This window comes from Pipistrellus hanaki, assembly GCF_964339955.1.
Source record: "Pipistrellus hanaki genome assembly, chromosome: 8".
NCBI lineage: Eukaryota > Metazoa > Chordata > Mammalia > Chiroptera > Vespertilionidae > Pipistrellus > Pipistrellus hanaki.
The window spans coordinates 43,551,935-43,566,205 of NC_140510.1; the positions used below are offsets into that span (position 1 = coordinate 43,551,935).

The window sequence follows — 14,271 nt, forward strand, 5'->3', positions numbered from 1 at the left end:
AGCCTGATTTAGAGCAAGAGAAGCACTTTAGAATCAAAATAATATGCTCTATTGTCATTTGCTATGTGACATCGGAAGAACAGAATGTATAATCTTGGGAAGGTAACCTGGGGGCATAGGGCATGAGAAGGTTGAACCAAGGTGTGGGGTCAAGCAAAGAGCAGGAATATTGCAGAGAACGCAGCTACATTCCGGGGATATCGAGGGTTAGAACTATTATACTTGGATAGAGTGTCAGAGTTTCCCGTTGTTGTGATCCTGTAAGCAGAGGTTTGGGGGACGAGGTCCGGGTGAGCTGCCACTAGGAACAGGAGTGAGAATCAGTGAGCTAGAGCAGCGTTTTTCAACGAGATGTTGCCTGGTGTGCCGTAGGTGCAGACAAGACAAGAATTTTATAATTTTTCACTATTTTGTTTACTTAATATTTCATAATAAAGTAATTATAAAATACTTTCTTTGTGTTTATTTGATTCCTATTCAAGAGAATTACTTTATATATAGTCAATATAGGCACAGAGTTAAATTTTTTAACATTTTCTAATGGTGGTGTGCCTCGTGATTTTTTTCATGAAACAAGTGTGCCTTTGCCCAAAAAAGGTTGAAAAACACTGAGCTAGAGAATCCAGGTCATGCTTATGCAGATGGGAGTTCAGCTCAGGGAAACTAAGTGATGTAGGTGCCTGCAGCCAGGGAAATCTGCCGAGGGATGAGCCCTATCTGGCCTCTGAAGGGATTGTGGTTGCTTTCCCTCCTTAAAAGATTAGACTTGGGGAGTATTGGTTGTGTTACTGGTAAGTCAGAAATGGAGAACACAGTTTAAATTCCAGGTAAACACAGAGGCTTTCTTCTTCCTTTCTCCTAAATTGCAGATAGTATGTTTCTTCACCTGACCAGCTGGGAAGCTGGGTCAGAGGTGGAAGACCCAGAGGTTGAATGTCACACTTTAATGGGGATGGGTTGAACTGGAGAAAATATGCTCTACCCTAACATATTTTAAAAGCATGTAATACTCTGTTTTAGGCAATTTTTATTACACAGAGTAAGTCCTGAAATATTGTGCCCTAAAGTTGTAGACTAAATGTTACAATCTCCATTCTGTTATACATAAATTAGTATTCCTTCACCTCTATAATTCTTGATAGTGTTCCAATATACTTAACAGAATATCTGATTAGTCAGAACACTTTTAACCCCACTAGATAAGCTGAATTTGCTGAAATAAATCATAGGATTGTATTGAGGTTCATATCTGAATTCTATTCCATCATAAGAAATGCTTTGGAATTTAATTTTACTCCTACTTTTTTTCATACTAAATTTTTCTTTTAAGCTGATTAATGAATAGCCCAGCACATAAAGGTTAGACTCCTAGAATCACAGAGACAGGAAGCAATTTCAGAGATCATGTAGCCTAACTCATCTATTCACTCACTTATTTATAGTTACTCAATGAACATTTTAGTGTGGAGCTATGTGCCAGAGAATAGATTAATGATAAAAATTTAAAAAATAATTTGATCAGTCGAAACCAGTTTGGCTCAGTGGATAGAGCGTCGGCCTGTGGATTGAAGGATCCCAGGTTTGATTCTGGTCAATGGCAAGTACCTTGATTTCGGGCACATCCCCAGTAGGGGGTGTGCAAGAGGCACCTGATTGATGATTCTCTCTCATAGATGTTTCTAACTCTCTATCTCTCTCCCTTCCTCTCTGTACAAGATCAATACAATATATTTTAAAAAAATAAATAAATAACTTGATCAATCTTCATAGAGTTCACAATCTGGTAGAAAAGACCGAAATAAATAAATAAATTGAATGGTAACACAAGATTGTAATACAATACAAAATAGTTCACATGTACAGTCATGGTTGAATTAGATTATTTCCCATTTATTAAAAGTTTTATTGAGGTATAATTTAGATACAGTAAAATTACTCTTTTAAACACAGCTGAGTTTGATTAATGTATAATCTGGCTATGTCCACTACAGTCAAGTGTTAAAACACTTTAGCACCCTTAAAACTTTCCTTTTTGCCATCAATCCTTGCCCCGAACCCTAACCCCAGGCATCCACTGAGCTGCACTCAGAAATGTACTGTCTTTTTGTCTTTTCTTCCTTGATTTACACACACACACACACACACACACACACATAATATTTTTTATTGTTTTTTTTACAGAGAGGAAGGGAGGATAGAGTTAGAAACATTAATGAGAGAGAAACACCAATCAGCTGCCTCCACACACCTCCTACTGGGAATGTGCCTGCAATCAAGGTACATGCCCTTGATGGAAATCGAACCTGGGACCTTTCAGTCTGCAGGCCAACACTCTATCCATTGAGCCAAACTGGTTAGGGTTCTACCTTGTTTTGTTTTGCCATTTTCTCCTCCCCTTCCCACCCCCTTAATCTGACCAACAAAAATAAAATTGCAAGTTTGGGAAACTACACAAAAGTTCAATGTGGCTATATGAGAAAACTGGTGATCAAAAGGTTAAATGACTTGCCCAAGATTAAATATAGATTTTAACAGAGCAAAGACCTAAGCCTGAGAGAGTGCTTCTGAAACTCTTCTTATTCTAACTAGACAAGCGGCCTGAAATTTTCCCCAGATGTCAAGAAGCAGGTGAAAAACTAAAGGCATGGAAGCCATTGCTTCATGACTTTTTAGGTGTGTCCAAGTTATCTTGAAGCATATCATGTGGCCTCCCTTATAGCCAGTGTACCTAAATACAACCACACTTACAAACAGGACAATATCCTAGAACATGTTGGCATTTCAGCTTCCAAGACGGCAAACTTATATCCAGAACACAATAAACAGTATATTACAAAATGGAAATTGGTTATAAATGTCCTATATTTACATTTTCAAAAATATAACCTTTTTTGAATATCTTGGTAGAATACTGCCAACATTCTTGATATGAAGGTTAATCCTTTAACTGTGTGAGATAAAAATATGCTTTCCTTTACATTAGGATAATAGATAGTACCATTTAGTAGTGTTCATTTTACCAGGTACATTTCAAAATTTGCCAACCTTGGGTTGGGTCCACCCTCCTAAGTTTTTAATATTACTGGTCCATGCTTAGAAATCAGAGGCACAGTGTAGGCTGTACAAATTCCTTTTCACAGGCAAGCCATACATTATCCCTGCCTGCTATAAAAAAAATATATATATATATATATATAATTTTACTATGTAAAATATATCATATGTAATATACATAACATATATATAAAACTTAATCTACTGTTGATCCTTGTTGAACAACTACAGTGGTTAAGGGCTCTGATCCGCATGCAGTTGAAAATCCATGGATAATTTAAGTCAGCCTTCTATATTTGTGGTTTCCTCACTACAGATTGAAAATACTGTTTTTTAGCTATACTTGGTTGAATCTGCAGATGTGAAACCCAGGGATACGGATGGATGACTATATATTTACTAGAGGTCCGATGCACGAAATTTGTGCATGGGGGGTGTCCCTCAGCCCAGCCTGAACCCTCTCCAATCTGGAACCCCTTGGGGGATATCTGACTCCCTGTGGGATTAGGCCTAAACTGGAAGTCAGACATCCCCCTTGCAATCCAGGATCACTGGCTCCTAACCACCTCCTGCCTGCCTGTTCGCCCCTAACCACTCTGACTCCCTACCTGATTGACCCCAACTGCCCCCCCCCCTCCCCCCCGCCAGCCTGCTAGTCCCCAACTGCCACCGCTGCAGGCCTGCTTGCCCCCAACTGCTCTCCCCTCCTGACCTGATCGACCCTAACCGTTTCTGCCTTGGCCCTGCCACCATGGCTTTGTGCACAAGGTTTCCTGGAAGGTCTAATTAGCATATTACCCTTTTATTAGTATAGAAGATTGAAAAAAAATCCACATATAAATTGACCTGAGCAATTCAAACCCATGTTGTTCATGGGTCAACTATATATGTATATATTCATTTTAAAAAGAACACATTTGACTTTATAAATTTTATTTCCTAAGACTTTTATTAAATACTTTAAAAAACACAGCATACAGAAATGTAAAAAAAAAAAAAAAAGAAAAAAAAAAAATCCAAAAGGATTACAGGCAAGCTATATATGATGAGAATTCTTTTTAAGAGATAAAATAGGGGAGAAAAATAAAGTTTTTATTTTATGTACTATTTATACATTAACTATGAACCATAGTACTAAAAGCTTTTCGAACATTGGCAAGAAAGGCTGAAAAATTTTTGGTCTTCCTTAGATTCTCTTGAAATTCCGCTAGGCATTCAAGATGAGGAGCACTATCTGACACTAGAAGAAGAAGAAGAAGAAAAAAAAGACAATTTGAATGAGATTTTTTATGGAAGAGAAGTTTCCCAATTTAGATGCTTTCATCTGATTCAAATAATCTTAATTCCATTTTATTGAGTTGATTTGAGCATACATGATAGATACACCTGATTTTCATATCTTTTGAACCTTTCCTCTGCTTAATCACTAAATATTCAAATCTCTGTACTACAATCTTGCTTTAAATTTAAACAGATGGTAGGCAAGGGATTGAAGAGCTTAGTGGTAAAGAACAGAATGCCATTTCCCATCATCTTTCCTGTACATTTTAATTAAACTATTTTTAACAGGTTTGTGTGTGTATGTGTGTGTGTGTGTGTGTGTGTGTGTTAAACTGTTAAGTCAGTTTTCTCTACAGAACTTTAGCCTGACTTGTAGCATCTTACCACTGAATCAAAAAAATTCCAACCCTTAATAACTTACAATTATAGGGAGGAGGGGTCTGAAGTCTCACAAATGAGAGGGAGGTCATTAGAAAATGTGTTCGCTATTCCAAAAGTGGCATTTACAGGACTTACTAAACAAATGATTCTCAAAGTCACAAATAACAGTTCGGATCTCATATGCAGCTGAACCAGATGGTACATATGGGAGCAAGCAAGTCTCCAGGGAGGTGGGTCAAAGGAAAGGAACGATCCAGCATTCTCTACCATCAACCTGTCCTTTGTTCAAGGGGAAGAAATACGACATCAGATCCTGCTCTTTGGTAGAAATTGTTTAGGAAACAAGGCCCAGGACCAAAGCAGAGAAAAATAAAAAACTAGTTGGTTCCAAAATTAAACTGTAGATTCTATTTTAACACACTATCAAACACTGACACTATGAAGCAACAGAGGAATCGAATTTGGAGAAAATTTAAAAGCTAGGTAAGAGGTTTTCTGGGATTGCTTCTTAAAATTCAGCACTCATTAGATTAGGAGATGTTTACCTAGAGAGAAAAAGGCCAAATTTTTGTGCATGAATTCCGAGTCCTAAAATATAAATTTCATTGGGATAGGAACCGGATCATCATGGCACATTGCAGAGCCAACTAAATAATTCACCTGAGTGTGTGTCTCCTATAAATGCTTTAATGAGAACACAGGCACCAAAAGCTGAGAAACATTTTCTGAGTTTCAATAAATTAATCACTTTCAAAGGGAATTAGAAGAATAAAAAATAATTAAATATATTTCCATCCTCTTCTTGTTCACACTATCACCAATCATATATATTCCCCATAAATCAAAAACCATCTGGCCTGCTAGAGAATCAGTAACTCAGCTAAATTATCAGGGTAGAATTTTTCAGGATGGAATAATTTTGTAAAATTGATTTCTGGGGGGACAAAGATTACCAGATTCTAATGATTTCACATTTGGTTTTAAAATCACCTATTTGGAAAAATTATAATGTATTCACATTGTCGTCATATCCTTTACAGCTTTGAGTTCTCTAAAAGGATAACTCATATTTCATAATATAGTGACTTTTATCTTTTAGCCTTTTCCGTCACTGTGGCACTGTGCCATCAAAAGTCTATTATAGTCACAGCCTTTATAAGATACTATCCCCAAAAGCAAGAGTGAAAAAGAAAACAATAGCTGTGGGGATATTATTTCATCCTATTTATATTCTGATTCAAGTAATATTTTGGGGTAGCAAACTTAAATACCCGTTACAGAGAAGAGGACATACCTTCATAGTCCCTTGCTTCATTTAGGTGCAGACAAAACATATATGGGCTATCAGGATGCTTAGGGTCAATATTAGTGAATATAAACTGCAATTTATCACCTGAAAAAAGAGATTAAATTATTTAATGTGAGAACATTTTACTGTCAAATTTTTTTGATGGAGATGTGCTTTCTTTTCTCTGGTCAATCATTAAACACTAAGTATGTATAGAATGAGGCAAAAATAGGTTTGTAATTGTGAGTATACAAAATAATTTATTCTTATATTATAATGAATTAATTATTGTATTATTTTCCAAAAGCTACCTTTGCCCCACCCTTTATATTCACTTAACCCAGTGGTTGTCCAACTGCGGCTCGTGAGCCACATGAGGCTCTTTGGCCCCTTGAGTTTTTAGCAAAGGCCAGCTTAGGAGTACCCTAATTAAGTTAATAACAATGTACCTACCAATACAGTTTAAGTTTAAAAAATTTGGCTCTCAAAAGAAATTTCAATTGTTGTACTGTTGATATTTAGCTCTGTTGACTGAGTTTGCCGCCCACTATCTCCAAATGTATGCTGAAATTATTTAAAAGTATTGTAGTTTACATATGACACCAAAATCACAAATAACAAAAGAAAAAAAGACATTGTACTTCATCAAAATTATGACTATATGCCGAGTCCAGTAAATCTTTCTGGCAAATCACCAAACATGATGCTAATCTTGGGTTCTCCCCACACAGTAAATAATGCTATAAATTGGTGTATATACATGTAAAGGCCATTGGAATATTAACATGCTTTAACCAGTAATTCCTCTCTGGGAATTCCACAGAAATTATACAAAAGAAATGGAGTAGTCTACATTTACTGGAGTACTCCTAAAACTAAGAAACAGGCAGAATCCAAAAGTTAACTTAGAGGCAATACATGTGCTAATAATATGTTAATGGAATGAATTATTATACCATTTTAAAATTTACCATTATAATAACTGGAGAAATTCTAATCATACAATACCAGTATGAGCAAAGAACAAAAATTGTTTGCATGGTTGTCAAACCATGCCCAAAATACATTTATTAAAATATTGGATAATAAATAACCAAGGCATTAGTACTTAGGTTATAGTGATGAAAATTTTGTAGTTTTTCCCTACTTTCTAAAAAGTTAATAATATAGTCATTATTTTACTTGAAAACATGAAATATTTTTACTTTTAAAAAAATGTTTTTAATTCTACTCTACTTAAAAAATGACACACCTAATTTCCTGTTTTGTTGACATTAATATACTTACCATAAATTTTTCGAATTTCTAGTCCAAGTCGATCTTTAAATATGTCTACAGACTTCTGTAACCTTTGCAACCTCTCTTCACTCGTTTTTTTAGCAGTGGAAATAGCTGATTAAGAAAACAGACACACTATCAAATATTTTAAATACTCAGTGCTCATTTAAGAACCCTGAAAACAACTCTAAAAATGATGCCAAATGAATCTGTTAATTTGTATTCAGTTTCTATCTCTACCAATTAGCAAAAGGAGCTTCTGTTCATTCAAGATGAAGGCAAAACTGTGTGAGAAAATATACAAGAAGTGACAGGAATGTTTTATTATACTTTATCACGTAATAGCAAGAATAAATAAGTTTGCATGGCTGGCAGAGAAACAGACTTCCTTTATACTATTTTTGATTAGCCAAGAAATTGCTTCATTGGAAAAATATTCTACTTTTTTAAACATAACTATTTCTCACAAGAAGTCAGCTTTATTTCATGCTAGGTTAGAATTATTCTTAAAATTAGCACATTATGTCCTAAGTAATACATAGCAGATAAGAAAAATAATGTAGGCATAAAAATTCTGTAAGAAAAAGCATTAACAAAACAAACTCTGCTATTTTCAAGAGATTTGAGAATTGATTACTTTGTGAAAGAAAACAAGACTCCTTTCTAAAGGAAACACTCATTTGAGTATAAAAGTTTTTTAAACAAAGAAATTTTCCAGCATAAAGAGGTTGCTTAATAATTTGTCAGAGAATGCAGGGTCCAGAAATTTGTTATCTTAATGATACTATGGCTTCTCCCAAGTAAATCTTGTTTCGTGAAACTGTTTCCCACTATACTTAATTAAACTCACTGATTGACTTCATTATTACTCTGGTTATATAAGAAATCCAAAGGACCTTGAAGTAAAACAGAAAAATAAAACCCACTCAGCTACTTGCATAGACCCCTTACAGAGATGAGTTCTGGCATAATATCTATTTTGGGCAAGAAATTGCAGAGAAGGCAAAATAGAGTTGTGAACCATCACCACTTTGACATTTAGATTGATGTTTAAACATGTGCACAACCGAAAACTTACTTTCCTTCTTCCTAGCATATTCTTCCTTAAGATCCTGGATAGTTGTAGTCAGTACTTCCAAATCCTGCTTTTTGCCATTTACTTCACCAATCAACTTTAACAAGTTATCTTTTTTTTCCTGAATAAGCTTATTCTGCCTGCAGATCTCTGTAAAAAGCACAAAGCATTAGCTGGAACATAAATGCTTTGTCCTCCAATATGTACCTAAGATAGACCAAAGTATTGACTTTCATAAGATTAATACAGCACGTTTTAATTAATATCTCCTAATGATAAAAATTAAAAACAAAAAAAACAAAAAGAATCCTAATGTATTCTTTTCTATTTGTCTTTGAAAGTAGAAATAAAAAGATAAAAATGTTTTAAAAAATACCAAATAAAAACAAGAATTAAAAAATCAGATGATCATGACCCTTGCAGCTCTCCCCCTTCTAATAAATCCTATATAATAAAGAGGTAATATGCAAATGGACTGGACCAGCAGGAGGGCGGGGCAGCAAGCTACAGGTGGGGATTGGGGGGGTGGGGAAGGAGGAAGAGGAGTGGGGAGTTATGTGCAATGGTGGGCCAAACAGCCAGCTGAGACAAGCAGCAGCAAGCTACTAGCACATGGATTTGCGCACAAGGCCACTAGTACAGAAATAAAACTCACTACCAAAGGCTAAAGGGGACAAAATAATCAAAAAGGGGGAGAAAATAATACTTTTTATATAACATTCAAAAACCACAACACTAAACAAAATATTGATAGGTTAATTCTGGAAGGTGGGAAAAGAGAAAGGTATAACATGGGATGTCCTATTTATTATGAATACAAAATATTTATTATTTTCATAATATATACATATTCACACACATTTATTCAGCATACATTGTTTTACTTATATCATGGATTTCAGAAAGATGTTTAATATTAAAAAAAACCTCTGAGATCTACAGATTGTCACATACGATTTTGATATTCCAGATACATCTGAACCATTCGCTCTTCTTCCTTCAATTTCACAGACAGCTTTTCTGAAAGAGAAATTGGAATGGATGTTTCAATTCAGCTGAAATAACAGTAAAAAGCAAAGAACAACATAATGTTACAAACTAACGTTAGGTACCTGTAAATGCTTTATTGATGTCCTTGTAGGCATCTCTTAGTCCCACCATCTGACAGGAGGTGTCGTTGACATTGCCTTTGAATTTATTCCAAAATTCATTTATGTTTTTATCCAACAGGGCCAGCTCATCCTCTACCATTTTGTAAGACAATGCTACAAAACAAGCAGAACACGCACTGCTGGATCTTAGGTTGCTTGAATCACATCAGGCGCATATTCCAATCAACTGTATGTTGGCACTGTGACCTTTGCTAGAAAAGGTTAGCAACTTACTTCTAACTCTAGATATTCCAGAGCAGCTCAGTCACCTGGACTGAACCAGGGTTAAAGTGCAGCAAGATCCAGGGCACCTTGACCTCCGAGAAGTCCGCTGGTAATGCAGCTGCACAGGACACTCCCCCGCTCTCTGACCCTGGGAAAGTGACGCCGGCGACATTTTCTCACAAGAAAACTTGGTGGCATTTAAGGAACCTCCCAACTCTGACACTTTCAATTCCAGCCTAAGTCGCCAAATCCCAGTGCCGGCCCCTCCTGGAGGACAGACCCACGCCCCTGCCTCCCGCCCAGGCCAGGCAGGGCGCCGTGAGGGGAAGACCGGAGCGGGGTGCAGTGGGTGCAGTCCAGGCCCTGACCAAGCCCCCTCCACTCTCCTCTCCCGCCTCGGCGTCCGGCACCGTGAAAGTCCGTCCTGCAGGACTCAGGTGCCACCAGTTCTCTGGACGCTAGAACCTTCCCAAAGACCTAAAATCTCCCCGGGCACCCACCCACAGCTCGCTCAGCTTGGCTGCTGCTGCCCACCCGGGAGGCCCAGATTCACAAACAACAGGACGTGCGTTCAGACACTCCCTTCCCCCCCAACACACACACACATCCGCCCCCAAATCCACTTTCCTCCCTCGCCATGGCGGGTCGGAGCCCAGCTAGCTCTCACCTTCTCCGGGAGGCCCGGGCCCCGCCGCCCTCGCCGCACCAGACGCGAACCGACCCCAGCAAACCGCCAGGCCGAGGACCCACCTCCCTCCGCCGCGCCAACTTCCCTATTTCAAACCCACCGCGCCTTCAGCCTCCCGACTTCCGGCGCCTGCTCGCCTTCTGATTGGCTGGCGGCATAGGTTTTTCAACGAAGGGATTGGTTGATGTAGCCACGCCCCTCCGATTCTCGCGGAGAAGATGGGGAAGGGCATTCTGGGAGTTGTAGTTCTTTTTTTGAAAGATAACTTCACTCGCAGCTTGGCTTAGGAAAGTATTAATAGTTCCTGGAGGACTCTCCCTAGGACTGGACATTCATCAGTTTCAATTAAAGGTTTCTGCAACAAATATAAGTATCGGACTTTACAATTGTATTCTGTTACCAAGTATATACCCTCTTCTTTGGCACTACCCGTAGCTTAAATAAAGCTAATTAAAAATAATAAAATGAATAAAAATTCTCAGACCACTCTCTCTTCCTTTTGAATTAAAAATTCTGGAGTTGAGTCCCAGTAATCAGTGTTTTAACAAGCTCTCCAGGTGTTTCTTATGCATGTTCAACTTTAAGAAACACTGCCTCACACATACTTCACTCTTTAAGCCATCTATAAAATATCTTAATTCTGCTATGAAGAAAATTAATGGTACTGATCAATGGGCAACTCTGTCCTTTGGTTATCCAAAAAAAAGTTATGATATTTCAAAAAAAAAAAAAAAACATTATGAGGTTAATGGAAGGGCTACTGGGGACAGCTGTAGCTGGGCCACTTATAATAGTGTCATTATGGAATGCCAATATTCCTGGGATGTTAGCCAGAATGTAATTATTCTCTAAAGTCCCTAGAGTCTAAACTTGGTCTGAACTAAATTCATTTTACATTGAAGGTGACACTGGAGAGATCTCAAGTACAATTAATTCTAGACAAGGCAGACAAGCTTGGGGTAAAAGGATAATGACCATGAACAGAGACATTAAAGGTCAATGCTCCAAATATTTTTGTTTACTGCCACTAGCAACAAGCTAAAGCCAAAAATCTCTGAATGATGTTGAATTGCAGTGAGCATTATAACTCAGAAATGAACGGTCCCTCTATGATAAGAATATATTTTATGATTACGTAATATTTAGTTTCACAAAACATATTGAAGAAGTTCTGGTCTCTGTCTTACAGGTTGCAATTTAAATAAAACAGGCAAAATTTACTGCAAATTGAAAACTCAGGAAACTCTAAATGAATTAAAATAAGAAATCTCTGCAAAGAACTGGAATTATTCAACTATTGGAATTAACTGAAAACAAAGCAACCATACATAGTTTGGGGACTGGCTATAGTATTAAAATATTTTTTAAAAAGTCATTAAAAAGAAGGAAGTCATTGCCCAGCCGGTATGGCTCAATGGTTGAGTATTGACCTATGAATCAGGAAGTGGAAGTTTGATTCCCATTCAAGGCACCTGCCTGGTTTGTGAGCTAGATCCCCAGAATGGGGGGTGCAGAGACAGCCAATCAATGATGCTCTCTTTCATCTTTGATGTTTCTATTTCTCTTTCCATATATATATGAAATCATCACTACAAGCAAATTATACTGGGTGGATTAGACTACCGAAGATAATTCTAAAGAAATTGAGGAAATGAAGGGTTTCCTGAATGTAGGAACTGTGAACAGTGGATGTCTTATGCTACACTTGTTCAGATCAGGATTTCTCCGAGAATCTTGTGTGAGAGGTCTAGCTTTCTTCCAAGAAATCTGCACATGTACTAACATTCTATATATGGAAGTTAGGAAGTTCAATGACTTCTAAATTAGTCAGATTCAGGCTATGGACTCCTGGCCTAATGATTGATGAGATTTGGCAAATAAGAGACCCCAAAGCACATACTTTTAAACATTTTTACTTAAAAGTGCTTTTACTGGCACAGCAAAGTTCTAGTCATTGAACAGAACATGGAGGAATCAAATACAGACTTCTAGGACAGCAGGAAGAAAAGGTATTGACCCAGAAGGAAATGGTGGCTGGCCATGCAATTTTCTGAAGACTCATTATGTGGAGAACATCTGGCTTGATTCTGAGATGCAACAGTGAACAATTCAGGTTGGCTCTGCTCTCTTGGAGTTGTCTTTGCTCTCAGGCTATAGGAGAAGGTTGAAGTTTTTGACCAATTCAAATATTTAGATTAAGTATTTTGTGTGAGAAAGAGGGAGGCTATCATGGAGAGAAGGAGCTGGGAGAGAGAGAAAGAGGAAGAAGAAGAGAGAAGAGGGAGAGTAGGAGGAAGAGACAGATGTCAGTGAGTAAAGGAGAAGCAACAGAATGGTGTATAAGACTGAAATTTTATCACTTTGCCCTACTTCCATTCTGATCAAGAATCTCACCATTGAAGATCAATTCCACTTTTACAAGCTATTTGGCAAAATAAGAATAACTGATGTTAATTATAGATAATATTTTTGTGTTTACTATAGATCTTAGATTAAAAAAGAGAATGGAAAGGATATTCTAAAAGAGGGAATACAAGAACATACCAAGCACCCAAGGGAAAGAGTAGATAGTACAGAGCACAAATAAAGTAACTGATGAAAAAAAATGTCTTACGATAGAAATTGATAAAGTAGTATAAGGAAGAGTCAATAGGGTGCACAGAGTATGACATCTTGCTCTGGGACATGTAGCTTCCAGAATTGTGGGAAAATATATTTTTATTGTTTAAACGACCCAGTAAGTTACTTTGTATGTCACCCTAGCAGACTAACACAGGTGTTTCAGAGAAAACAATGTTAAAGGAATGGTGAGGATGCTGATCAGAGAAGGCATCTCTGAGGAAGTGCACATAAGCTAAGATATGAAAAGACTAAAAATGATGAACTATGGGGAATAAATAGGTAGCAGATCCTGTTAAAAGGCAAAAGAAATCAAGGTGCTTTTGCTTTGGTCAATTATATTTAGCCTACAGAACCTAATAGTCCTTGGGAGACAATCTTTCTAAATTAATTGTCTAAGACGAAAAGCTCATGTGCAGCCAACTTCATCACAGTTCACAGACTCTGAAGTATTCAATGAACATGAAGTTGAATTTTTAATTGTAAGACAAAATGTATTTGATATCCTTCACACCCTGAGGTGAGGACAAGACATTTCTGAAGAAAATGAATTTCATGAAATATGTAGCTCAAATACTTCATAGAAATAGAATAAGTGGAAGTAATGTTCTTTCTTATGGCTCATCAAAGAGATTATGGAAATTATAGAACCTGAATATGCAAATCAAAAGGCAGTAGTATAGGCTCTGATTAGTCAAGGTTAAAACCTCAGATAGAGCAGTGATATGCCTGAATAAATTGATTCTTCTTTGGTAAGCAACTATATATCCTAATTTTAACTCAGTGGATAATAAGGATTATGAATCATGGGATAGACAAGGGATCCCCTTATTTCTTGATGGGATATTACACAAACAACTTCTGACATATGGTCACTCAATTTGTCTTGTGAGAGACTGAATATACAAATGGACAAGTCAGACCAAGTATGACACTAGAACACTGATCCACAACCTCTGAAGCAACCTATCCAGAATGGTCAAGACTTGATCAAGACTACCAGTTTCACTATATTTTCATCCCTGCTTCCAACTAAGGACCAACCAGAGAGAGACAAATATGCATCCTAGTCAATCACATAAGATGCTCTGTTTCTAATTAATCAGCCCCATCTTGCCCATAACCTATAACCAAAGCAGACCTGAGGCCTTCCTTGTGTTTACTATAAAGCTTTCCTATTCCTCTGCCTGCTTCTGAGTCTGTCGAATGCAAATGACAGTGGCCATATCTT

At 37.2% G+C, this 14,271-nt stretch overlaps 1 protein-coding gene across 3 annotated transcripts; it reads right to left on the reverse strand.

Annotated features, from left to right (window-relative positions):
• Positions 1-4,125: 4,125 nt before the first annotated feature.
• Positions 4,126-10,520, reverse strand: SPC25 (SPC25 component of NDC80 kinetochore complex). Of its 3 annotated transcripts, XM_084892527.1 has the most exons (8): positions 10,401-10,518; positions 9,743-9,881; positions 9,470-9,622; positions 9,312-9,377; positions 8,361-8,507; positions 7,292-7,396; positions 6,011-6,109; positions 4,126-4,294 (listed from the first exon to the last, which is right to left on the reverse strand). In XM_084892527.1, exons 3-8 carry the CDS (start codon positions 9,606-9,608, stop codon positions 4,170-4,172), a joined length of 681 nt encoding a protein of 226 aa, XP_084748653.1. In that variant the 5' UTR covers positions 9,609-9,622; positions 9,743-9,881; positions 10,401-10,518; the 3' UTR covers positions 4,126-4,169. The 3 variants fall into 3 exon arrangements, with proteins under 3 accessions (XP_084748653.1, XP_084748654.1, XP_084748652.1); XM_084892528.1 differs by lacking the exon at positions 9,743-9,881 and having other exon boundaries at positions 9,470-9,645; positions 10,401-10,520; XM_084892526.1 differs by lacking the exon at positions 9,743-9,881 and having other exon boundaries at positions 10,401-10,516.
• Positions 10,521-14,271: the final 3,751 nt, after the last annotated feature.